At 41.9% G+C, this 26,500-nt stretch overlaps 1 protein-coding gene across 2 annotated transcripts; it reads left to right on the top strand.

Annotated features, from left to right (window-relative positions):
* The first annotated feature begins 2,157 nt into the window (after positions 1–2,157).
* LOC308291958 (large neutral amino acids transporter small subunit 1-like) lies at positions 2,158–21,286 on the top strand. Of its 2 annotated transcripts, none has more exons than XM_080734126.1 (13): positions 2,158–2,709; positions 3,316–3,407; positions 5,953–6,105; positions 6,245–6,619; positions 7,352–7,477; positions 10,882–10,987; positions 11,106–11,150; positions 11,546–11,669; positions 12,165–12,268; positions 12,507–12,603; positions 13,174–13,323; positions 16,173–16,347; positions 17,398–21,286. In XM_080734126.1, the coding sequence occupies exons 3-13, from the start codon at positions 6,006–6,008 to the stop codon at positions 17,472–17,474; spliced, it is 1,479 nt and encodes a 492-aa protein (XP_080590252.1). In that variant the 5' UTR covers positions 2,158–2,709; positions 3,316–3,407; positions 5,953–6,005; the 3' UTR covers positions 17,475–21,286. The 2 variants fall into 2 exon arrangements, with proteins under 2 accessions (XP_080590252.1, XP_080590253.1); XM_080734127.1 differs by having other exon boundaries at positions 2,194–2,245.
* The last annotated feature ends 5,214 nt before the right edge of the window (positions 21,287–26,500 follow it).

The following is a 26,500-nucleotide window of genomic DNA, read 5'->3' on the forward strand; positions in this document are numbered from 1 at the left end:
ACAGCGAAACGTGTTGTGCAAAATAAAAGATCAAGCATTAACAGGGTCCTGTCCATCGTTTATTACTGAATACACGTATAACTGATAAATGATCAAATGAGGACGACAGAGAATGCAAGGAGACAAACAAATGCTGGTGTGGGAATAACGAAGAACAGTGGGAAAAGTAGAAGAGGAAAAGTGAGTAGGTTGAATAGGAGAGATAAAGCATAGGGTGGAAGTAAGAGAAGTAAGAGAGAGACAGAGGAGCAAGGACAGAGAGGGGGAGTTAAAAACCGTTACACAATAAGGCTTACAACAAGATTTATTAAGAGAGAAAGAACAACTTCCATCCTCATGAACACTAAATAGAGAAGGATGAACAAGAGATCAAGTCAGCTGAGTGAAGAGGACTAAAACAATCCCAGAGGGGAAGAGACAGAGAGACAGAGGAGAGAGAGAGAGAGGCAGAGACAGAGAAGAGAGAGAGGGGCGGTGATGCTTTGCATGCAGTTGTCTGAAGATGATCAGCAGCCAGTGAATATTCTATAGTTATAGTAGCTGTTCCAACCTTTTCTGGATCATGACCCACTTGAAAATCTCGAAAGCGGTCATGGGCCACCCATCTGCCCACTTAACAGAGCATATTTATTTTATCATTATTAATAATCAAATGCGTTATCTGTATCACAATGAACATTTTTTAAGGTATTGAAGAAAAAAATAATATATGTTTTTAATTATTTTCTATTATTAATGATATATCATCATTACAATCTTAGTGTTTCGCCATTATTTGGGGCCCACTTGCAATATCCTCATGGCCCAGCCGTGAGGTTGTGAATCATAGTCATGACTTGGCCAATGGTGCTTGAGGTCAAGAGGTCAAACATTTGTACCAAAGAAACAAACTGAGAAGATAAGGGAGAGAAAGATAACCAAACAAATGAATGAAGAAAGAAAGGGTTGGAGGGCAGCAACACATCAAGTGTAATCTATCGATTCGGATCCTCTTTGGAATGTGTCAGTCCATAAGTTTGTCTCGGAATCTCATTGCTTTCCCTCGTTTCCCGTTTCCAATGAGATTCCGAGACAAGCTTGAGTAAAACACTTATTTATTGAAAAACTAGTACCTTGCCTGGGGGTGTGCAGACTGTGCACAGTAGGCCTATAGGCTATATGATGGATTGAATGTAGGAGTCTCAGAAGTGATGTTGGAGAACCCAGACATATATGATGTCAGTCATCTCCAAATTTGGGCATTGTTTCAGCATGCGGATGTTACGATGGCGGAAACGCATGCGCACTGTGCAGTACAGGCGGCGGTATCAGTGATGTCAGAAATGTCAATGTGTGCACTGTTTCACCTGTTTGTGCCCATACATCATATGGTATCGATAGATTACATTTGAGGGAAGAAGTTGAGCACCTTATATTTTGCATTTGTACATGTTTGGAGCAGTAATGAAATCGAACGGGCTTGCCAACAATCCATGGGCTATGTATTATAACGCTACGTAGAGTGAAAACGTCTACAAAATAAAAGTCCTTTACGAGTGTTATCCACAACTTCATCGTGCATTGCGCAGGAGTTGCACGGAGCTTCCGGCGCCGCAGCCGAGTGTGATCTACAAGCTCACAACGGTTGCATCTGCGACGCGACGTGAGCTTGTATGTCTGCTGTTAACCGGAAGTGTGGTGCAAAAAATTCTCTAGTAAATTCCTGCGGAAAGAGGTGGATAATTTATGACTATTTACAATCATGTTGTATCTTGTATGACATATACATTACAACATACAATGTATGTAGAATAGATAAGTATTTTGGTATCTGGGCTACTGTGTCTTTAAATTTCCCATGATGCACTTGTATGCGTTTGTTGTAAAATGTACCCTAATATATCCTAGAGCAGATCACAATAACGCAATGTTGTGTTCACAAAGCATGCTATTTCGATAATTAAAAGCACTAAACGAAACTATGTGTAACTTAACCCGTGAGTGTAAACACTCAGCGTCCGTGTAGCCATAAATACGTGAGCTGGAAGTTTATACATCCGGGCATTCGGAAGGCTTGCACTCTGGGCTACCCACTGAGAACCCTGTTTCTCCCTCCCCGCCCAGGGGAAAGTCCCCGGACACGTTGCAGAAAGTGCGCTGCGTGAACGCAGAAACTGACTCGTGCTCTACCGCTATCAGCTGAGAGACTCCTCGGAGTGGAGCTGGGTGATCGCGAGTCGACTTTGTCAGCTTGATAGGAATGCAAGTACGTGTGACTATCATCGCTTAACTCAACGGGGCTCATTCTCGGAATGCTCCTTTTGTTATTTTCAATTCAAAGGAGCTTTATTGGCTAGAGAAAACATACGTTTACAATTTACATTGCTAAAGCAAGTGTCAAAATATAATAAAAACAGTTGAAAAGGGGGAACATAATACAGTTGTGGTATATTACCATGATCGATTAGGCCAGTGGTTCTCAAAGTGGGGGTCCTTGAGGGAGTTCCAAGGGGTCCCCACTCCCCAGACCCCAGATAGTTTAATAGGAACCAAATGGACCCTTATGGCTATGGGTAACTCAGAGACAGTGTAGCTTATAAATGGAACCTAATGGACCAGTTACAAATGAAACCAAATATTTGGTTCCATAAAGTTTCATGCAATATGCTGCATTTACGTCAGCAGCAGGTGGACAAGCGAATGAATAAACACGCGCAAGCATACTATCAGGTAGGTCTATCTTTGAATTATTACGACCTTTGACATTTTAATGGTTCAGGGAAATAAACGTTAGGCTACGTGAGACATGCGTTTTTATTATTATTATTATTATTTTGACACGGTCGCATGAATTAAAATGCTTTATTCTTATGCTCATTGCTTTGAGATCTATTGAGATTTAAATCACAACCGTGAATTTATTGAATTAATACGTGTGTGTTTTTTTATCATAAAACTGGAGATTATCCATTTGAGCAAAACGTATGAATATAAATATAATCAAGCCTTGTTGTCGAAAGTGATGAGCTCCTTTGAAACCATTTGGCTATGTTTGAAACACGTGTAAAGGTCGCCATCTAGTGGACGCCATGGGCAAATGGACAGTTGTCTGTTAACAAAAGCAGATTTAAAAACCCACCATGAAAAATAATTATCTTAAAAACTAAATGAACAGTGTTAATTTGCATGTCAATTAAAACCAGTAGATGATCAGCAGCTATTGTTAGCACTGGCATTGGTATTATCATAATAATTCATTGTTTTAAGCATTATTATTAGCATTAGCATTCTTTGCTGTTGAACAAAGCCATTGGTACTCCATTTTCTCCCCTACAGTATCACCCAGAATGGAAGGAGGAACAAAAGGTAGCTGCTATTCGCATTTTACACCACCAGATGGAGCACCTGTCCTTCAGCATCCTTTGTTGGTGAGACTCAGTCCCATCAAACACACACGCACGCACGCACGCACGCACGCACGCACACACACACACACACACGCACGCGCACACACACACACACACACACACACACACACACCCACACACACACGCACACACACACGCACACACACACACACTAGCTCAATTTGGCACGCCAAAAGATGACAGCTTCCCACACTGACACCTCCGAATGCTGCCTATGACCTACTTCCATCCAGCTGACTGAGAGATATCCCATCATTCAGTGGGAGGGGGTGGGCGTAGGCAGAGGCAGCAGCATCACTGCATCGCACTCCCCACAAAGGTCTGCTCCCTCCCTCCATCCCCCTCCCTTTCTCCCCCAGGCTGTAGTAGACCGGGGAGACACGCACGCTCGCACACACACACACGCACACACAGTCAGAGGTAGACGGCAAGGGTCAGGGGAGCTGTATTTTGCATGAGGAGGAGAGAGCCTGTGATTGGGAGAGAGAGAGAGAACGAGACTGTGCTTGTGAGAGAGAGAGAGAGAGAGAGAGAGAGAGAGAGAGAACGAACCTGTGTTTGGGAGACAAGGGAGACATAAAGGTAGCAGGGTAGTGTTCAAGTGGGAGAGAGTGCCAGTGAGGGATACAAGAGAGGCTGCTGGGATAAAACGTGTGTGTGTGAGAGAGGGAAAAGGGAGGGAAAGAGAGAGAGTGCGTGGTTGAGAACCAGAAGACATTGAAGCAGTTGGAGAAAGAGGGCATATAGAAAGGAAGGGAAGGGGGAGAGGAAGAGAAGACAGGGGGGATTCAGAGGAGAGAGAAAAAGGATGGCCGAGCCGGAGCTGAAATCACGCGGCAGCCGAGAGAGTGTTACCAAGGCGCTGAGCAAGGAGAAGATAGGGGGTGGGTACACACACACACACACACACACACACACACACACACACACACACACACACACACACACCCTTGTTGATGCCACATGGTGCATGGCGGTATCTTTCCACCATGCACCTGGTCTGATGTGTGTGTGTGTGTGTGTGTGTGTGTGTGTGAGTGAGTGAGTATGAGATTTCCTGACAGACCGTGAAAATGACAAATTGTCGTTGACTTGCATGTTCAGTCCTCCCGTCTCCATGACACCCTGGCCATTGCTCCAGGCGTCCTAGACTCTTCTCCCACCTGGCTTCAAACCGTGGAATGACCATGACTGCAGACTCACTCCCCATTTTCCACCAGTCTGAAAACTCAGCTCCATACTCTATCTATGTGTTTCACCCTATGGTTTCACCTCTAGTTGCCTATTTCTGATACTGTACATGCTAGTGACTAGTCATACTATGCAGACAGCTATACAGTGGTTGTTTACTTTGTTACGTACTTATGTATTATCATTTAGATTGACATCTACTCTTTGTTGTTCACAGATACTAAGACTGTTATTCAGATAGCACATTGTTTAGACAGATGCTAAGTTTGATGTTGACCTGGTTTTTGCACCCTACTTGCATGATCATTAATCCTGGTTGCTGATTAGGTTTCATGCCATTAATGTTAAAACGGGAAAGCAACTGTGTAATTTTAGATTGTTGCTTTGGCGGTTTAAAAATAGCAGATATACAAGCTCACATCTGTTATACATCTGCTATTTTTGAAAAAATGTTGACACATTTTAAATTACGAAAAAGTTTGAGAACTACTGATTTAGAATTAGAATTTGTAGAATCATCTTCAGGTGTTAATGGGTTAAACACTGATTGTGTAAGTTGCTCTGGATAATATTTATAACTTGTAGGTTACATACACATACATACACACACACACACACACACACACACACACACACACACACACACTCACACACTCATACGCACGCACACGCGCACACACACACACACACACACACACACACACACACACACACACACACACACACACACACACCATATGTGCTCTGCATCTCTGCCTTTGTCCTTACACTCATGATCAAGCAATTACACTTTGAAAGACAACTCATCCCAAGCAGGGCATTTCAGGTCGAACCTGCTGCTCTGGGATGGGAACATCAGAGTGAATGTAACCAGTGAGGTTGCCAACTCATAATTCTGGTAAAAACTGGTTTGACAATGCCTTCCCTGCAGGCTGCGGCTCTGTGTCTTGTTTGACACTTTATCCCACACCACAGATAGTCCACTGGGACACACACTGCTTCTACAGTAGAACACACTCTCTACAGTGCAACAATACAAACATTGACTAAAACATTCTCTTATGGCTCCAATTACTTAGTTTATTTACAGTCCTGGGAAGTTGTACTGTGTTGTTTATTACATTAAACAAAAGTGAATTGCTTGGATAAATACCTGACCAGAAAAGGCCAAGAGAGAATTGGCGTAAATTATGTTGATGTTATATGTTGACATTTCTTCCCGGTGATCACATCTGCTAGTTCAGCTGAACTAGCAGTTGAAAAGACAATCCCCCCTTGTTCAACAACAGGCAGCAGATGTCAGGTTCTCACAGAGAGATTCGTCCTTGTGTAATTTGTGTCCTTCTCTCTCCAGTCCCAGATGAGAGTGACTCGATCACAGAGAAGCCCCCGTCTCCCACCACCCCGATGGTCCCCGTGCCAGCGGACGCCGCTGCGCCCGCCGAGGGTACAGAGGCAGTCAAGGAGGGCAAGGTAGAGCTCCGGCGCAGCATCACCCTGTTCAACGGTATTATCGTTTATTATCGTTCTGACTGTTAACATATTCTATCAATACATATACATTTAGGCCTATGTTTGTTTGAAAAAGTGTTTGTAAAAGTTATGATACTGTCTTGGGTTTAATACAATTGTGTCTTTTTTGTTAGGCGTGGGGATGATAATTGGAACCATAATCGGCTCGGGCATCTTCATCAGCCCGACCGGCGTCATCAAGGAGACCGGCTCGGCGGGGCTCTCCCTGATCGTGTGGTCCGTCTGCGGAGTGGTGTCCACCATGGGCGCCCTGTGCTACGCAGAGCTGGGCACCACCATCACCAAGTCAGGGGGCGACTACACCTACATCCTGGAGGTGTATGGCGAGCTCCCCGCCTTCCTGAAGCTGTGGGTGGAGATGCTCATCATCCGCCCCTCGTCCCAGTACGTGGTGTCCCTGGTGTTCGCTACGTACCTCCTGAAGCCGCTCTACCCGAGCTGTTCTGTCCCCGACAGCGCCGCCAAGCTCATCGCCTGCTTGTGTCTCAGTGAGTACACTCACTGGATGATGTGCACAGTGCACTGAAATCCAATCACCAGGGGTCATCAACATGTCTGTCTGTAGACGGACATATGTGTCTGTGGAAAAGAGTTGGCCTTGTCCTTGGCAAAGTTTAGACTTTCTTTTTTATATACCATGATAATGTTCTTATTTTGATCCTAACACCCAATTACTGATTGTCAAGTCTCCAGGTTTTCTTCAGAATATGTATGACACTTATTTACTATGACACAATGGCACATTATGAGTCCATTAGTACTAATGGTTCTCAAATGTTTAATGTCCATTTATACACACTCAGAGTTACAAACCTGTTATGGTCATTCCGGGCTAGCTCTTCATGTGTTTCTGGTAATATAATTGTCCACTCCTCTGTGGAAAAAAATTAATTTGGACAAAAAATTAATTTGGACCAAAATGTACACCACAAGCCAGCATTGCGATGACACCTGCCAGTCACACACATTCTTCAGACACATGATGTATATATATATATATATACTCTGAGTATGACATAAGAGCAAAATGGTCACCATCTGTGAATACGGTCAATAATATCTGTAGTCTTGTTAAAGAGGCATCATCGTGTCAATCACAAACAATAGCTGAGATGTGTTCTCTCTCCCATAGAATGTTGACAACTAACATTATTCACTTAATCAATGGTGATGCATCTGTACAGTATGTCCCTGACAATCCATCTCTCTGCTTCTTCTAGCTACCCTGACATTTGTCAACTGTATCAGCGTGAGAGCAGCCACCAAGGTCCAGGACTTGTTCACAGCTTCAAAGCTGCTAGCACTCGCTATCATCATCATATTCGGCTTCATCCAGATCGGCACAGGTACTCCAGTTCCACCTGCCAGATTTGAATATTGAACCGGTTACAATCCATTCTGCATTCTGTCGCCATAGTTCTTTCCTTTTTACTTAAAGCTGCACTCTGTAACTTTCATGTCCTAATACCTTACCACTGCGCTAGAAGAGTATGCCTGCTTGCTCAGGAGACATTTTGACCTCACGGCAGTGAGTGGTACATGTCAATCAGTAGTGGTCAGACCTCAAATTTCATTTCTCAAATGAAGTGCAGGTAGACCAAATACAACCGTCACAGTTAGTGTTAGTTATATTGTATTAACATACTCTACCACAAGCTCACAACGCATTACAATGCAACATTTTATGAACTTGTAGATTGGCTATTTTACTCACCCCAAAAAATTAGATAGTGTAGCTTTAGATGGCTGAGTGCTAGTTAGGACGGTCCATGAATAAATGATCCGTCTGATACATTACTTCATGTGCCTCGCAATCAAGGGGCGGGTGCCAGGAATGACAACTTACAGTATGCAGACGATGACATTAATACTGTTGTTCTGCCATAATTATACTGTAGCCTTGGGCAGGGACGTCACAAGGGGGGGAAAGTGGTGGAGAGATCTACGCGCTGCGAGCTTGTAGATCTGCTATTTTTTAAGTCGTGAAAATGTGTTCAGATCTTTTAAATATATGTATTTTTTACATTTGCAACTCAAACCTCCCTCTGGGGGGTCCCTGGAACTAAATATTTTGAGATGGAGGTCTGTGGCCAAATACATATCATTTTGGGGGTCCTTCACATGAAAAGGTTTGAGCACCGCTGACATAGAAACATAGGTTTTTCAAAACAACTTAGAAGGACTTGAAATATTCAAAGACTTTCACGATTTTTCAAAAATAGCAGATCTACAAGCTCGCAGCGCGACACTTGGTGCCGCGCTGTGAGCTTGTATATCTGCTATTTTTCAATAGTTAAAGCACAAAATAATGCGTAATAATGTGTTCCCAGTCTAAATGGGTTAAACCCCATCCCCCTATGAAGAACATTCATGGGGGCCCGCAGTGAATCCTTGCACCCAGGGCCAAGAATTTGGTGCGACACCCCTGATGGGACCATAGCTGTTCAAGAAACAGACACGAGGTCGGATAGCATCAGTTTAGCGTGAATGACACGGTTATCCTGTTTCCTTGTACTGTATGTATGATATTGTGTCCAGAAATTAGTGGCTATAGATAATAGATATACTGTACATGTAACAGCAGTACAATGACAGAGGTTTAATTGATGTCTAATGAACAACAGACTGTTGACCCATATTAATGAGTCAAATTGGGGCGCATTGTCATCCTTTCAGTGACGGAAACTGAATAACACCAAAGCTCTTAATGGAGGAGGCAGGCCATGTGACTGTGTGTCTATGCACGGGTGCTTGTGTACATGCAAGTGCATCTCGTCTCTGTCGGGTGGAAACCTCATATGCCTACGTACTTTGGATGCTTTTGTGTGACGCTGTAGTACTGTATATGATCAAGAAGGGCGTTAATTTACGAGAAATAAAACACAAAAATGTAGAATACGGAGAAAGGAAAGAAAAGTCAGCACAACAGCTTGCTGTTGAAAGGGTCTTTGTCAGGCGCCTGACAAAGACCCTTCACTGTAGGTCAAAACATAGTGGTGGTACTTCTGTTACCTACTGGCAGTGTGCATACAAAGTTTGATCAGCCCAGCGGTTTGCGAGATCATCTCCGGATTTAAAGCCAAGGACCCCCAATTTGATATGCATTATTTGATACCATTCTTAATCTCTGGGACCCTCTGTAAAATCCATTGGATTGCATTTGTACACTTTCAGAGTTAAAGACCCATAAAGGTCCATTTGGACCCCAGCATTGAGAACAGTGTGCTAGAAGAACACCCCCAGGTGAAGTGTCAATTTTCGAATAACTAAAAAAAGAAAGAAAAGAAAAAGACCATTACTGTGTCAAAAGTCAAGCAACAAACTATACTATAAAAACTGGTCAAACATTGGCCAAATTGTCAAATAATATAAGAAATAGGCAAAAACTGTGAAAATAACCAATCTACAAGCTGCCATTTGCTCAATATTTATCTATGGAACCAAACATTTTATGCCTACAGGATTGCTTATCAGGGTTGGGGGGGGGGGGGGTCCCCACTCCCCAGTTCAAATATGCTTATTTTTGGGGGCCTGAAAAGGTTGAGAAGCATTGAGCTAGGAGAGAGCGTGCTACAGTACATCTGTCACGCTTCCCTCATCTGACCACACCCACCAACCATTGTCCTCCTCGCTGTGTTGCCATGGTAACTGGGCATGGGGGGCTCGCCGGCTGTCGGGGCGCTGTGCTCCTTCTAGGGGAATGATGATGCAGGGGGACAGGGGTGTCACACCAAATTCTGGGCCCTGGGTACAATGATTCACTCACACATTGTGCTTTAACTATTGAAAAATAGCAGATCTACAAGCTACAGTCTACGAGCTTGTAGATCTGCTAAGGTTTTTTGAAAAACCTATGTTTCTATGCCAGTGGTGTTCAAACCTTTTCATGTGAAGGACCCCCAAAATGATATGTATTTGGCCACGGACCCCCATCTCAAAATATTTAGTTCCAGGGACCCCGCAGAAGCAAAATTTGAGTTACAAATGTTTGCTTAAAAATACATATATTCAAAGATTTGCACACATTTTCACGACACATTTCAAAAGTAGCAGATATACAAGCTCGCAGCGTGGCACTCGGTGCCACGCTGTGAGCTTGTATATCTGCTGTTTTTCAATAGCTAAAGTATAAAATAATTCCAGGCCCCTCCAACTTGGGCCCTAGTAACTCAGTCCCACTTCCCTCCCCCCTTGTGACGCTCCTGCAGGGGGAGCAGAACGCATGTAAATATGGCTCTCCAATAAAAAGGAGTCATTTCCATCTGAAAGAGACAGGTAGAGAGGAGGGGGAAGTGCAGACCAAGGCTTTACATTAGATCAGTTCTCTCGCGCGGAGCGCCGCGCGAGTTACGAAGCCGTGGTGAATGCAATCGTTATATTTATGCCCAGGCCGTAAGGCCTGGGCAAGCGCACGATAAACGCCCTGTCCAGAAGACGTTCGCCAGATCGCTACGGTATCGGACATTTCCCCACTTCGCCAGTTCGGGCTTCGCCTAAAAGGTACGTGCCCCTCAAAATGCCACGTCTGTCAACAACACATTTGCCTCTGTAAAAAAAACAGCAACAGCTGAAGCTGATTAGGCAGGAAAGATATTATTCATTTGTTATCTATTCTTACTGGACTCACTCTGACTCTGAGCTTGTGTGTGTGTGTGTGTGTGTGTGTGTGTGTGTGTGTGTGTGTGTGTGTGTGTGTGTGTGTGTGTGTGTGTGTGTGTGTGTGTGTGTGTGTGTGTGTGTGCACGCGCAGGTGATGTGCCATACCTTACACCAGAGCTGGCGTTCGAAGGCACTAAAATGGGAGTTGGCAATATAGTCTTAGGTCTCTACAGTGGTCTGTTTGCTTTTGGAGGCTGGTAAGGCAGAGAGACAGTCAGTAAAAATATTCAAAACCCATTTGTGTCCCAGTGAACACCTTTTTCAACAATTACTAAAGATGTACATAATATATCTTTTGTTTGTTTGTTTATCCAGGAATTACCTGAATTACGTGACCGAGGAAATGATCAATCCAGAGAGGTGACTTAAATGTGTTGAAGGTTGTGTTGAGAATTTCACATCTTTATTTAAGCTTGCTTCTCTGTTGAATGCATGGCGGTATCCAATATAGAGCTGCATATTAAAGACAAGCATGCAGCGCATACGCCCTCCAGTGTTAAGACTGCTTGTCTAGAACTCACATCACTGACCTGGGGGAAATCAGATCAGATATGAATCTGTTATTGACATATTGAAGGTGATGGGACATTGCATGAAAGCTGCATTCAAAGCTGCATTCACCCAAAACCGATGTATGATGTTTTTGTGGGAAGAAAATCACAGAGAATTTTAGTGGCTCAAGTTTGAATGGATGTAATGATTAAACCGAATTTGTAGGGTTTCCTGAAATGACCTGTAGCCTTTCCCTTCACCAGGAACCTGCCCCTGTCCATCATCATCTCCATGCCCATAGTGACCGTGGTGTATGTTCTGACCAACCTGGCCTACTTCACCACCATCTCTCCAGAGGAGATGGTTGAGTCGGAGGCTGTCGCTGTGGTGAGTTAAACAGTGTTGCCAGATTTTGCAAGACAAACAAGCCTACGAATACAAGCCCAAAAGAAGCTACTAGGCCACATGAACGCTCACACGCGCATGCCCACACGCACGCATACACACACACATACATCTAAAAAAAATCGAAAGAAAAACAACCCCAAAGTCGCTTATAATAAGCGGACTTTGCAACACTGGTAATAAAGTGTGTTGGAACTAGCCTAGCTCAGCTATACCATCATCCACCCATGTTAAAACAAGGAGGGGATAGTTGTTAGCTAGCTGCATTAGTATCTAGGCTGGTTATACCAGGTTCCATGTTGGAACCAGATTCGTACACTGTCTCTTGTTCTCTCAGTATTTGACTTAATTTACAAATAAAATCCATAACGTGTAGAAATTAATTCATTAATAAACACAAATATAAATAAACCCAACAACAACAACACACTGAGATTGACTGAACAATATGAGCTGACATTGTGTGTGGTGTGACAGAGCTTTGGGGAGTACCACCTTGGTGTCATGTCCTGGTTGATTCCTGTGTTCGTTGGCCTGTCCTGCTTTGGAGCTGTCAATGGGTCACTCTTCACTTCAGCACGGTGTGTATTTGTGTCTGTTTATGTGTGTGTGCGTGTGCGTGCGTGGAAGGACTTCACGTGTGCGTTTATTCAATACTGTACCAACGCTTTGAGTGTGTAAACTAAATTTGTTTTTGTTGACACATGTCATGGCATTGCTCACCTGATAGGATTGATACTGATATTATCTTTTATCTTCACCTTTCTACCTGCTGACTGTCATTCATAATAAGCTGTTATCATCTTTCTCCTTTAATAGACTTTTCTATGCTGGTGCTCGAGAGGGTCAGCTTCCTGCTCCTCTGGGATTGGTCCATACTGACCTGTTTACTCCTGTTCCCTCTCTTATCTTCACAGTGAGTAGCCTCCGTCTCCGTGGACTTTTGATGAGCAAAATGCCATGTGATGCCACAATGCCACACTGACTCTCTCTATCAGCTTTTTAAATAACATGTAAATAGAAAAATGCCAGTGCTTACGGAAATGTCCTTTAGGTGCTTTTGATTTAGATAGGCAGGGCAACACAAGGCTGCCATGCCAACAACATCTCTGTGTGAGCTGGCATTTTTCTGAGCTGGCATGAACTCTTCTGAGCCATGCACCCGATAGACACTAGCTTCTCTCAAAGCTTGTTATTTCTGCTAAGGTATTCAAAGATTCAAATTCTAATCTAATCAAATATGCACAATCAAACAAAGCATGGTACGCTTTGGAAAGTGGATGAGAGAGTACACTGTGAGTTAGTCAATGGGCTAAACATGCCATACATACGCTGATAAATGTCCTTTTAAAAGGCCCATTAAATACAGTTTTAGAAATTATTGTTCCTAACGAAGACGGCTAGATTTGGCTTTATAGAAAACTACACATCATATGCAAATACACACACACAGGCCTAACATTTCCTTTTATGTCCTTCCTGTCAGTGTTGCCTGTCCATGATGTACGCTATCTCTAAGGACATCTTCTCAGTCATCAACCTCTTCAGCTTCTTCACCTGGATGTGTGTGGGCATGGCCATTGCTGGCATGCTCTGGCTCCGCTGGAAGGAGCCTGATCGCAACAGGCCCATTAAGGTAGAAACCCTGGTCAGAGACCTTTGATCAAATCAATGATTGCGACCGTAGGTCGCAGTTTACTATCAGAACCGTCACAGCTTGTCCGTATCCGTCCGTTGGGACGTGTACACTTTTTTACAGTCTATGGGGTTTTCTGCTCTGACATCATGCTCTGACATCACTGTGATATCAGGGGAACCACTCTAACAGAATGGGTTTGCCGCTTTAACATCACGCTCTGGCTTCACTGTGATGTCACACTAACATAATCCCTTTTATGCCCATATATGGAGTTCCCTGATGTCATCAATATCTAACAGGACTTCATGTGGGAATGCCCATATATCGGCCACATACCACGCTAACAGAATCCATATATGGCCAAGACAGATGGCCAAGACCATAGACATAGAAAGGTAGACGCCTCCTTCGGCTCTGGGGCATATGCATCGCTTCCACGTGCGTCACACATACTGAAGTTGTTAGGCCAATCAGAGGCCGGTGGGGACGGGTCTTTACATACACAGCCTGTAAGAACAGCTGAGCTGTGCAGCCGCGCAACATCAGGAAATGGATGGATTTATAAGTCACGGAAAATAGGCGTTGTGATTGGCCAGCAGTCACTTGACTGGCAGCGATCCCTTGGTTTTTCCAGGAAGTCCGGACTACAATTGTTGCACGTCGCTCCAATGAACTGCAGAGGTGAATGAGGCAATTATATTTTTATATCTGTGGCCAAGACAGCCCATATCTGTGTGGCTACAGACAGGGATCTCCATGTATGGGCATAAAAGGGTATGATGTCAGATGTCATAGACGTCATAGGACTTTCACTTTCAACGAATAACTGAGTAAGAAGCATTTGGGCTCTCACAGCATATCTCCATATACAGTATTTGGATCTCCATATATGGGTACCAGGGGTCTCCATACATGGTGCGACCTCGCCCTTTAGGGCCCTGAGGCGTCTTACTAGTACTATAATCAGTATGCAATGGGGAATACTTACTTCTGTTGACAGAGATTCAGGAAGAAAATAAATATATATATATATATATATACAGTATAACACACATTTACCCCCTTTTCCAACTGACTATATCTTATATTATGCCCTTTTTAATATCCATTAAGTGAATATGCCCCCCTTTTGACAAAACTAGGGATGTTCCAATCTGAGAGCTTCAGAGACTAAAGCCCATTCATAGACACGGAGTTCGTCATTAGTCAATAAGTACAGTATGTTCCGTTATTTCTTTCTAAATCTTCAATCTTCAAAGTCCCAACTTTCTTGAAACAATATTATTAGTCTCCTTTTTTTTGGTGATGGTAAAGAACCCCTTTCAACGAACCCCTTTCCAAACAAACAAGCGTTGATCCCCCCTGTTTAAACTGTACCGTGACAGCAGAGGAATGTGCACATACAGCTACTGTAATAATAAAGGGCAGGGGGTTTCAACTGATAATGAACCAGGGACCACCACCCTGACTAAGAATGACTTCCCTACATTACTAAATGCATGGTCTGGGGCAATACCTTTGTGGACCACCAGTGGTCCACGAACCAGTATCTGCTCATGAGATACATACTCATACTGTACTGTATGATTCTCCACATAATCTTAGATTAGATTCATTTAGCACATTCACATCGTTGTTTTATGAACTACACAAACAGTACTTTTCTAGGCATCTCTCCAGTTGTTATAAGTGATACATTGTGTAAACATAATGAAAGAATATACTGTCTAGGCGGCTAACCGTTGTCCATAATGGTGTGGGGGGACAACGACACACTTTAAAGGGAATTTAAAGTAGGTTTTTGCATTTGTAGACACTGTGCAGGACTTTTATCTGATAGGTTTCTGTTATGAAATTCTATCTGTAGTGATAGACGGCCAATCCCCTTCCTTTCATCTTGGGAATATTGCTTTGACTGAGTGTTTTCATCTTCTTTGAGTCACTATGCTCTCAGCCTAGTTACTCTATAACAATAAGCTCACAAAACTGTTTTGTAAAACGGCTATTAAAAACTGTAAAACAATGAATTGTTAAAAAATATGGACTTTATGCACCATTTAAGGACTGATGAAAACAAAAGGCAAATGAATAGAAATTTCTTTCCGTTTGTTTGTTATTGTTATGTGTTGATTTTGTTTTCTTTTTTATTGTCACTGTTATAATTTTTTGTGTGCTTATATGTACCTAAATTAGGGGAAAAACTATTACAATTAACCACATTTGCAACATTATGACATACTGTTTGAGTATACGGTACGTATTATCACATCATCCTTTGTTTCCTGTCTAAATGAGAAAAATCTTAAAAACGTGACTATGTGTTTTTCTTAAAGTGGATTCCAGGGACTCTGTGGGTTCCTTTAGGGAGGTCTAAATGGACCCATACAAGTCTGTAACCCTAACGGGTCCATTTGGTTCCATTTGTACACTGTCAGAGTTAAAGGGATACTTCACTTTCAAAAAAACTTTTGGTCATTATACTCAGTCTTATGAACACCCTGGACAATTTTTAAGTTGCTTGATTCAATATTTAGATATTTGATGTAAATGTTATCAGGCAGTCCTCCTTCAGGGCCGCTCCCCATACACACCCATTAAAATGGAGTTTGAAGTTACAATGGGTGTGAATGGGGAGAGGGCCTGATAACATTTACATCAAATATCTAAATATTGAATCAAGCAAATTAAAATCTGTTCAGGGTGTTCATAAAAGCCTGATTAGACGAAAAAATGACCAAAAGTTTTTTTGAAAGTGAAATATTCCTTTAAGAGGAGACCTTGAAATGTAAAAGTTTGAGAAACACTGTAAGCCTTATTTGACATAGCTTTGTTTCTCCTTCCTCCAGGTCTTTCTGTTCATCCCCGTGACCTTCGTGTTGGGCTGTGTGTTCATGATCGTGGTGTCCTTCTGGGCAGCGCCCTTTGAGTGCCTGGTGGGCAGCGGCATCATTCTCACAGGCATCCCCGCCTACCTGCTGGGATACAAGTGGAAGAAGCCCCACGTTGTCCAGAAGATGCTGGGTGAGCAGGAGAAGCTTGTTTTCACAGAGTCTTTTGTCTGTTTATTTGGCACAGTCCAGGCTGGGGATAGGTTCTTATGGAATTCACGGAAAAAGGTATTAGTATACAGTAACAGGACTCAGTATTGATGCGCTCGGAATGTTTGTATTGGTGGCAATGGAATTGAATCAAGGTGTTCCCCCGATGTTTTCATAGCAGTGGTGGAAAGTAACTAACTGCATTTACTCAAGTCCTGTACTCATGTAGAATTTTGAGGTATTGTTTTTACTTTACTGGAGTATTTAAAATGTTCTATACTTGTACTTCTACTCCACTACATCTCAAAGGCAAATATTTCACTTTTACTCCACTACAATTAGCTCTGGGGCGCCCGCTGGCCTACTGGTCCAGGTGCATACCACATAGGCATTGCTACATACATAGGCATTGAATTCTGGTGGCGCCGTCGGTTCGATTCTCGATCCGGACGACCTTTGCCGCGTGTCACTCCCCATCATTTCCTGTCAGTCTACTGTCCTATCAATAAAAGCATAAAAGCCCAAAAACAAATCTTCAACTACTTCAGCCCTATACATTTTGGCCATTTGAAATTAGCCGATCTACAGGCTCACAATACCGTCACATCACAACGCATTGTGAGCTTGTAGATCTGCTGTTTTCAAAAGATCTTTTTATACATTTTATACATTTGAAAACTTGTGAAACAGGACATTCTGTATGATGAGTACTTTCTACTTTTGGTACTTTAAGTACATTTTGATACCAATACTTTTGTACTTTCGCTCAAGTAAGTCAAGTAATTCCAGACTTTTACTTGTAAGAGAGTCTTTTTACACCTAGTAGTATTCGAGTACTTTTCCCACCTCTGATGCAGTAACAACACTTTGAGTATTGATACAATCGGAATGTTTGTATTGGTGGTAATGGGAAATGTAATCAAGGTGTTCTCCCGATGTTTTCATAATAGCTCAGACCGTATTAGATTTAGCCTGGGGTGAGCCGGCTGGAAGACAACAGGCGTGTCTGACACGATGACTTGTCTTTCCTCAGAAATCTTCACCACGTTCTGTCAGAAGATCTTCATGTCCGTGCCGGAGGAGAAAGAGGAACATGAGGCCGCAGACTAACTGCAGACGGATTCCTAGGTAGCACTTTACATTTACAACGGTCCTATTTCAGTTTCACACTTAGCCTGTGTATTTTACCTTTTGATCATGAGCTTTTAGGGAGAGAGGCACTGCGTAAGTACTCGGTAATACACTTGTTATGATAGTTTGGGCAGTATGCAACAGGTGGTACTTATATCATCATTAAAACATCATTATTATATACTTAAATTGCATTTCTTCTGATTAGTATACATACAGTGAATGATAGAATACACTGGAATTAGGCCATTGTAAGTTGAGGTGTAACCCAATGTTTTCAATGGGACTTACTGTAAATTACATGTGTACATTCATTCACTGTTGCTTTCCAGTATGTCTTCGCCACTCTTGGTAAAACAGCATAATACTGTATGAATGTACTACCGTCCTGTGTACATAGTGTTTAGGTCTCACACTGGCAATTATTTTACTAATGATACTAATACTGGTCATCCTTTGACATTTGATTTTAATACAATTAACCGCTTTTGTTATATCTTCTTTGATATCTTTTTTATGTTAGTTATTGTAAGAGAATCATATAGTAATGTTAAGGTATGAGGGCTGGATACAAGGTTACTGTAGCAGCCTGTTATATCATACAGGTTAGTGGCCTAAGTAAGCCTGCTGTCTACATGAAGGTAGAGACACAAGAGACATCTTGTTTTTTTTATAATGAAAGCTACCATGCTACCAAACTAGCTGTAGTTTAGTATTGTTAACATTTTAAAACAACAATAGATGAGGGATGATGGATGTGTTGAACTTGAAGGAGTGAAAAAACTTGATACAAATTACTGAAACATTGACATACTGTAGTTCTTTTCCATTTCCTCTACATCACAAGAAGAGGAAATTCAGTGTAGCACAAAACCAAACAAAAAAAACAATACTGTACTTTATACTGTATTGTATACCAGAGGTTTTTAACTGGTGGTCTGTGGACCACTGGTGGTCCGTGAAGGTATTTCATGTGGTCCCTGGTCATCCATTCAGTAATGTATTAAGTGAAGATGTTTTTTTGCTGGACAAGCTGTAATCAGTCCATGGACCACTACTTGAGAAGCAGTGCACTAAATGACCTGGTGACCTAAGATGATGAGTCAATGAAGTCAGTTACTGGGAAGTCTGAGGTCAAGAATATTCAGAGAAAAGGGAGTTAGAAGTGTCATCATTATTAGGAAATGTTGCTGGCATGCCTCTGCTCACTTAAGTAAGAGGAATAGTGCAGTGGTTGGCTCTCTATCTCTTTTTGAGCTCTGGACCACTAGCATATTTCAAAGCAATCTTCAAGGGCCACCCAAACCCACCTTTAACTAATCTTAGCGCACATAATATCCCCAACCAAAACAACAGTGGTCCCCCAGGTTGATTCTTTGTCAGGGTAGTGGTCTGTGGTTCACCACCAATTGAAAACCTCTGCTGTATGCAATACTGTATAATGTACAGTGTACACTTATTTTATTATGAGGGTTTCTCTAGCAGCACATAGATTACCTCCAGCTCTTAAAATGCATTTTTAACTCTGATCGAACTCTGATCAAAATGCCCATGAACAATCTGAAAGCAGTGGTTCTCAACCTTTTTCTGGGCCCACTTGAAAATCCACCCACCCATTTGACCACGTCGCGGTTAGATGAGTCAGAGTAGTGGTCAGAGTAGTGGTCCGCGCACATTTTCAGGGCATGTTATGTGTTCCGACTTGGATCAATGGAACTACAGTGAGTTCATGCCAATATCACAAAGAAAACTTTTTTTTCCACCGTTTAAATAAAAACAAATACCGTGCCATTTTGTTTTATATTAATGTTTTGTATTTTGCCAATTATTTGGCCCAGGGTATTACAGCCCACCAATGGTCCCCTGCCTACAAGGATACCGCTGGTGTTTTCCCTATTTGGTTCCATAGGTGTTATTCATTAATGTCAAATTGAGGATATGTAAAAAGAACAAAAACATTCTTTGTATTTGTTGTCAACTTGCCAGCCGTGTCCTATAACGCAACTTTGTGATATAAGATGTCTGTGTTCTGGTGTGCTGCCTTATGATTTACTGTGAAGTCAGCTTTTTTGCTTGCAGCTTTCAATTGATCATTTGTATGCAATCATTTTGAAACCAAACCACTCATACATGTCGTTTGAAAATGTATGTACCTTGTTAAGTTGTTAGATGTGTCACAGATAAATACCAGCAAATGTTGAGTTCATATTTTGCTCCCAAACATTGCTGCCATTTTGTTAGCTTTGTATCATTGTCATTTTGCAAGCAGAATGAATGTTGTAAATTTAGTGATGTCCTTTTTCCCTACACAACCAGGCCCCTTAAAGACATCTTACTTTGAAAATGACGTTTCTTCACAACTTCTTCTGTTATGTTTCAATGGCAGTGAAGTTAAGCTAAGACAGATCATGGTGAAATGAAGAAGAGTGGGAGGACTTTTTATTGAGCACAAATTAGAGAACCGAAGTCTGACATCACTGCCAGAGGTTATTATTTCTATTGAAAATCTTAGATTGCGACAAATAATAACTGTGTTCCAAAGATAAACAAATCAGGCCCATGATTTTACGCATATGACGGATATGAAGCATCAACTGAATTTATCAAAGAGTATGAGTAAAAAAACCATCTCCAAACACAGTCGTTATCAAATGTCACTCAACACATATACGTGACAGAATCGCGGGGCTGACTTGTTTATTTTTGGAACACAGTTCTTACTGTATATGATGTTATCTTTTCAATTAAAAAAAAATACTTCTGTGACATTAGGACTTTGGTACTCTGTAAGGTAATCTTATCCTGAATTATCTGGAATACATTTTCCTTCCCATTAATGAAGAATTTCAGAAAAGGGGCAGGTACCAGCGGTACCTCTCCTTGATACACATCTATCCAATGATTAGATAGAAAGAATATCTTTTCATTTACAATTCATGGCATTGATCATTAAAGACATTTATTACAGATATTAGTCAATCTGGAAGGAAAATACGTTATGAACCTTTTTCATGAAATATTTTAAATAGGGTAAAATACACATCCAATTGTTTGAGAGCACAATAAATTACCCGTTACGGATGGTCTAAACCAAATTTTATTTTCTTGTGAATGCACAAAGAAAGATTGTCTCATAAGAATACAATATTTTACTGCTTTACTGGAATAACAAAAAACTTGAAGGGCCCTATCATATTTTGTGGCACAATTACGTGTCAAATGTCTTCAAATGCAAATACAAAGTTTAACCACAAACATCTGGCATGTCATAATAGGCGAACATTCTGTGAAAATAGACAAACATTAAGGTGAATAATTGCAGATCTACATAACTGCTATTTTCAGGAAGAGAATTTGCGTGAAGGGAAAAAAAAGTAGTGGACCAAGTACAGAACCTGGTAGACCTTGGATATTTCGGTCCAGAGACCTTCTTCAGTGTTATCTGAAGATAACCTGATGAAAGTCTCTCCGATCAAAACAATTTGCTTTTGAAGACTGTGCGCCTGTGCAGGAGTCTTGATTCTATACACTGATCGGCTCTCGGTCTTCTCCGATGCACTCGTCGTTCTGTAGGTGCACGAGGTTTGCTCGTTTACAATTATGTGACGCACAATTTATTTCAGGAGTGTACAAAGTAGCCTATTACTGTATGTAAGAATCAGTAATGCCTTTAATTGTAATTATCTGTTACTGGAATGTGAAAAACGTACATTTTTATTTTTATTGGAGAATTGTATGTACCTCTGTCAACAATTGTGACTATTCTATGTTAGTGACCCTGACAGGTACATGTACTGTACGATTAAACTATTTTGTTTAGAGTTTCACTCTGCTTCTTTATTTTGGAGTCAAATAATGTGTATGAATTGAATATGTCATAATGGTCAGTATCATGGTCGGTATTGTGTCAGTATCATGATCAGTACTGTGTCAGTATCATGATCAGTATCATGGTCAGTACTGTGTCAGTATCATGATCAGTACTGTGTCAGTATCATGGTCTTAACTGTGTCAGTATCATGATCAGTACTGTGTCAGTATCATGGTCAGTATCATGATCAGTACTGTGTCAGTATCATGGTCTTAACTGTGTCAGTATCATGATCAGTATCATGGTCAGTACTGTGTCAGTATCATGGTCAGTACTGTGTCAGATCATGGTCAGTACTGTGTCAGCTTCATGGTCAGTACTGTAAGTACTGTGTCAGTATCATGGTCACTTTGGTCAGTATCATGTCAACACTGCTCTTTTAGCCTACATTCTGTAGACATTCTGAGTTATGGTAGCTCTGTTGAAAAAGCTCTTGACTCATCATCATGAGGATTAACTCCTAGCTCCTCTGCATTTGAGAAATTAACACTGATGGCTTGGTTTTTCTCTCCTTTAAAAGGCCATTGTCATTGACAATGCATTGGGCACGGTTAAAGTATGTAGCAAGCAAAACTATTTGTTGTTTATTTTATCTTTCTTTATTTCCTATTTTTACCTGGATTTTTGATGCAGTGGTTAAGATACAGGGCTTGCAATCAGGATGATTGATTTGAAACCAGCAAGCACATTTCCCATTTTTGTCTGGCTCTAGTAACTTAGTCTTTCATTAAAAACTGAAAAATTTAACAGACTAGACTTAAATTCAGTACACTAGTGGTTAAGCTGCAGCCCTTATATGTAAAAGGTTATGGGTTCAAAACGTGCATGGCATTTTCTCCATCTTTTATCTAGTTCTTTTAGCTTCATGTAGTCTTGAAAGAATACACAAATTCCAGTGGTGCAGTGGTAAGATCCCTGACTAGCTACCCATAGGGTTCTGGTTCGACTCCAGCAGAGGGTTCTGTCAACTTTTATCTTACGCTTGCACCTAATCTTTTAATGAAAATGTGCAAGAGAACAGAACTAGTGCAAACCTTCATGGATTAGTGGATAAGGTGAAGGCATTGTGGCCAGAAGGTTACTAGTTCAAACCAGGTAAGGCTGTTGCTCAAAGTTTTAAACGGCTCCTATACCTTTAACTAATCTTTCCTTGAAATTGTGCAAGAGAAAAGCTGATGTATGAGCCATGGTGGTGCAGTGGAGTAGATACAGTGCTGACAAGCAGGAGATTCCTGGTTCAAACCTAATATAGGGATTTTTCAAGTTTTTTTCAAAGTTTTACCTGGCTCTTGTACCTCAAATTTTTCACTTAACAGCTTGCAAGAGAACAGATTAAGTACGAACCACAGTGGTTAAGGTAATTGCCTCAGATTAAAAAAAAAAAAGTGAGTCCCAAAATCAAGGCAAAACACCTAGCAAAAAGTGAGTCCCTTCAAGGCGAAACACCCGGAGAAAAGTGAGTCCCAAAATAAATTAAAAATCTCCCAAAAAGTGAGTTCAAGGCAAAACACCCGGAGAAAAGTGAGTCCCAAAATCCCCAAAAGTGAGTCTCAAAATCAAGGCGAAACACCTGGAAAAAGGTGAGTCCCATCAAGGCGAAACACCCGGAGAAAAGTGAGTCCCGAAATCCCCAAAAATCCCCCAAAAAGTGAGTCCCAAAATCAAGGCGAAACACCTGGAAAAAAGTGAGTCCCATCAAGGCGAAACACCCGGAGAAAAGTGAGTCCCAAAATCCCCAAAAATCCCCCAAAAAGTGTGTCCCAAAATCAAGGTGAAACACCTGGAAAAAAGTGAGTAAGGCGAAACACCCGGAGAAAAGTGAGTCCCAAAATCCCCCAAAAAGTGAGTCCCAAAATCAAGGCGAAACACCTAGAAAAAAGTGAGTCCCATCAAGGCGAAACACCCGGAGAAAAGTGAGTCCCAAAATCCCAAAAAATCCCTAAAAAGGTGTGTCCCAAAATCAAGGCGAAACACCTAGAAAAATGAGTCCCATCAAGGCGAAACACCCAGAGAAAACCATCAAGGCGAAACACCCGGAGAAAAGTGAGTCCCAAAATCCCCCAAAAAGTGAGTCCCAAAATCAAGGCGAAACACCTGGAAAAAAGTGAGTCCCATCAAGGCGAAACACCCGGAGAAAAGTGAGTCCCAAAATCCCCAAAAATCCCCCAAAAAGTGAGTCCCAAAATCAAGGTGAAACACCTGGAAAAAAGTGAGTCCCAAAATCCCCCAAAAAGTGAGTCCCAAAATCAAGGCGAAACACCTAGAAAAAAGTGAGTCCCATCAAGGCGAAACACCCGGAGAAAAGTGAGTCAAAAAATCCCTAAAAAGGTGTGTCCCAAAATCAAGGCGAAACACCTGGAAAAATGAGTCCCATCAAGGCGAAACACCCAGAGAAAAGTGAGTCCCATCAAGGCGAAACACCCGGAGAAAAGTGAGTCCCAAAATCCCCCAAAAAAGTGAAGGAAAATGCTAAATAAAAGTCTGGGATTTGATCATGGAATCTCTGTAAATATTAGACATCTACTGTACACTATAATAACGATTGATTGTGAATGTCTTCTGTTAGTAAAGTTAAGTTGAAACTCCACTTACTCCAGCATTGAATAATAGGAGGCGTGGGATTTGAACAAGGACTGTTTGCACATAAAATCAAACGCTTAGACCATTACACCACCACTCAGACACATTCTTCAGAATCATTTTAGTAGCCTACTATTCATTTGTATGTTATTCTTCAATTATTAAAATTAAATTAAGCTGCTGATTTGAAAATGAAATCTATGTGCGGCACCATTCAGTCACACATCTCTTGGTAATGTTGAAGTGTTCTTTAGTAGGCCTATGTTAGCTTTTAATTGGTAAAGTTAAACACCCCGGCATTGAACCACAGATCAACTGGGACTTGAACTCAGGCCTCAATGCTGAGTGTCCAATGATTAAGCCACCATACTATTCCTCAGTCATTTTTGACTCATGTCTGTTACTATTAATACTACTGTTGAAGCGCTCTTTAGTTGGTTCTTTTTAGACTTGAAACCATTGAACTGTAGAACAGGGATTTGAACATCTCTGACGAGTCTGATAATAGATCAAGTGCTGTTGACCTGATAATAGTTTTGTTGCAAGACATGCATTGATGTGGTGTTGGCTTTAGCGTAGTTGAAGAGTCATTTCTATGTTACCCTTCAATTATGAAACTTTAGTTAAAGACTCCAACAGTGAACTCCAGGAAGACTGGGATTTGAACATGGAATCTCTGTGTGTATATAGTCTGATGATTAGACCACCACAACATCGTTACAACAATTTACACATATGTCCTTTTATCTTAACCGTCAGTTAGTAAAGTTAAAATTCTAATCTTCTGGATTCTGACAGTCCAATGTTGGCAGCCCTCCCTGCTAGAAAAAACAGCACAAGACCAGCAGTAAGACCAGCACCAGCACCAGCACATGTTGTGTTTTGGTGCTGGTGCTGGTTTGTGCTGGTCCCACCATCTAAACCAGCATGAACCAGCACAGACCAGCACCAGCACAAACCAGCGCTTACTGCTGGTCTGTGCTGGTGCTGGTCTGTGCTGGTCTGTGCTGGTGTGGTCAGGGACCCCCGGGCACAGACCAGCACCAGCACAGACCAGCACCAGCACAGACCAGCAGTAAAACACAACATGTGCTGGTTTGTGCTGGTGCTGGTCTGTGCTGGTCTATGCTGGTTCATGCTGGTCTGTGCTGGACCAGCACCAGCACCAGCACAGACCAGCAGTAAAACACAACATGTGCTGGTTTGTGCTGGTGCTGGTCTGTACTGGTCTGTGCTGGTCTATGCTGGTTTATGCTGGTCTGTGCTGGTGCTGGTCTGTGCTGGTGGACCAGCATGGGACCAGCACAGACCAGCATAGACCAGCACCAGCACCAGCACAGACCAGCATGAACCAGCATAAACCAGCATAGACCAGCACAGACCAGCATGAAAATTGTGCTGGTCTGTGCTGGTTTTTCTAGCAGGGCTGACTTTGGGTGCCCAGTGCATTTTCAAAGACATTTTGAGTTACTCATGCATATCTTTACAAAGAACATTGCAAAGTAATCCATCATCAAACTACAGGTAGACTGGGGTTTGAATATGGAATATGAAGATCAAATGCCACTCAGGGACGGATTAACCCCCACGAGGGCCCCTGGTCGATAATTTAATTTTTAGGGCCCCTCCACCATAACCCCCCCTCCCTCCTGACGCGCACTACCCAGCTCGGATTTTAAGCGACGATGATCATCTGTGGGCCGGTTATACATTTATACGTTTTTAACGTATAAATGTAATAGTAAATTGTCAATGACCACGCGGCCCAGTTCCCCCAAGGACCCCTGAGAGCCAAGGGCCCCTGGCAACGGCCCCATCGGCCCAATCGGCCCAATGGTTAATCCAGCCCTGCATCACATGCACATCTCTGTGTTCAGTCAAGGGAACGTCTTTGCCAGAGCCTCCAAATTAAGATTTTATGATCCTGTGAAAAAAGCAGGTGGGAAAGAACTAGCCTAATATAGTCCTACATAGCCTACACACAAATAGAAGGTTAGTCTGAAGCTTTCTGCAGATTCCTACTCTAATCACTGCAGCCATCAAGTGTTTGGGTTTTGGTCAATATGAAATTCTCTGTGCTTTGGCCTAGATCAATGTCAGGAATGGTTTCTCTGAGCCCATTGGCTGTCAGACAATGGTAGCGCTGATGTATTTTCTGACAGGAGAGTTCATATCCGCTGGAGGAGGAAATGAAAGGGTTGGATGTGTAGCCCACTGTTTGGAACTGATCACTAGCTGGAGACAATAGTGATGGGAGATTCGTAACATGCCAATATTGCTGCCCAAATGATTATGTGTTGTTGTTATGATGTAGTTCCTAATGCAAATGCGCATAAAAAGGCAGCAAACTTCATCAATACCTAAAATACCTAAAAATTTACCCTATTGGTTAATATCATAAGTAGGCTAATCATAGTTTTTGGATATAATTACATTTGAATAGAATCAAAATATTTGATTTAGTTGAGCAAGCTTATTGGGTTCCCTTCTTTTAAGCTTTGGTAAGCTAAAACATCAGCCTTTTATTCCTGAATTTACTTTTGCATAATTCCTT

The sequence above is a fragment of the Nannobrachium achirus genome (assembly GCF_963921795.1).
Source record: "Nannobrachium achirus genome assembly, chromosome: 9".
NCBI classification, from domain to species: Eukaryota; Metazoa; Chordata; class Actinopteri; order Myctophiformes; family Myctophidae; genus Nannobrachium; species Nannobrachium achirus.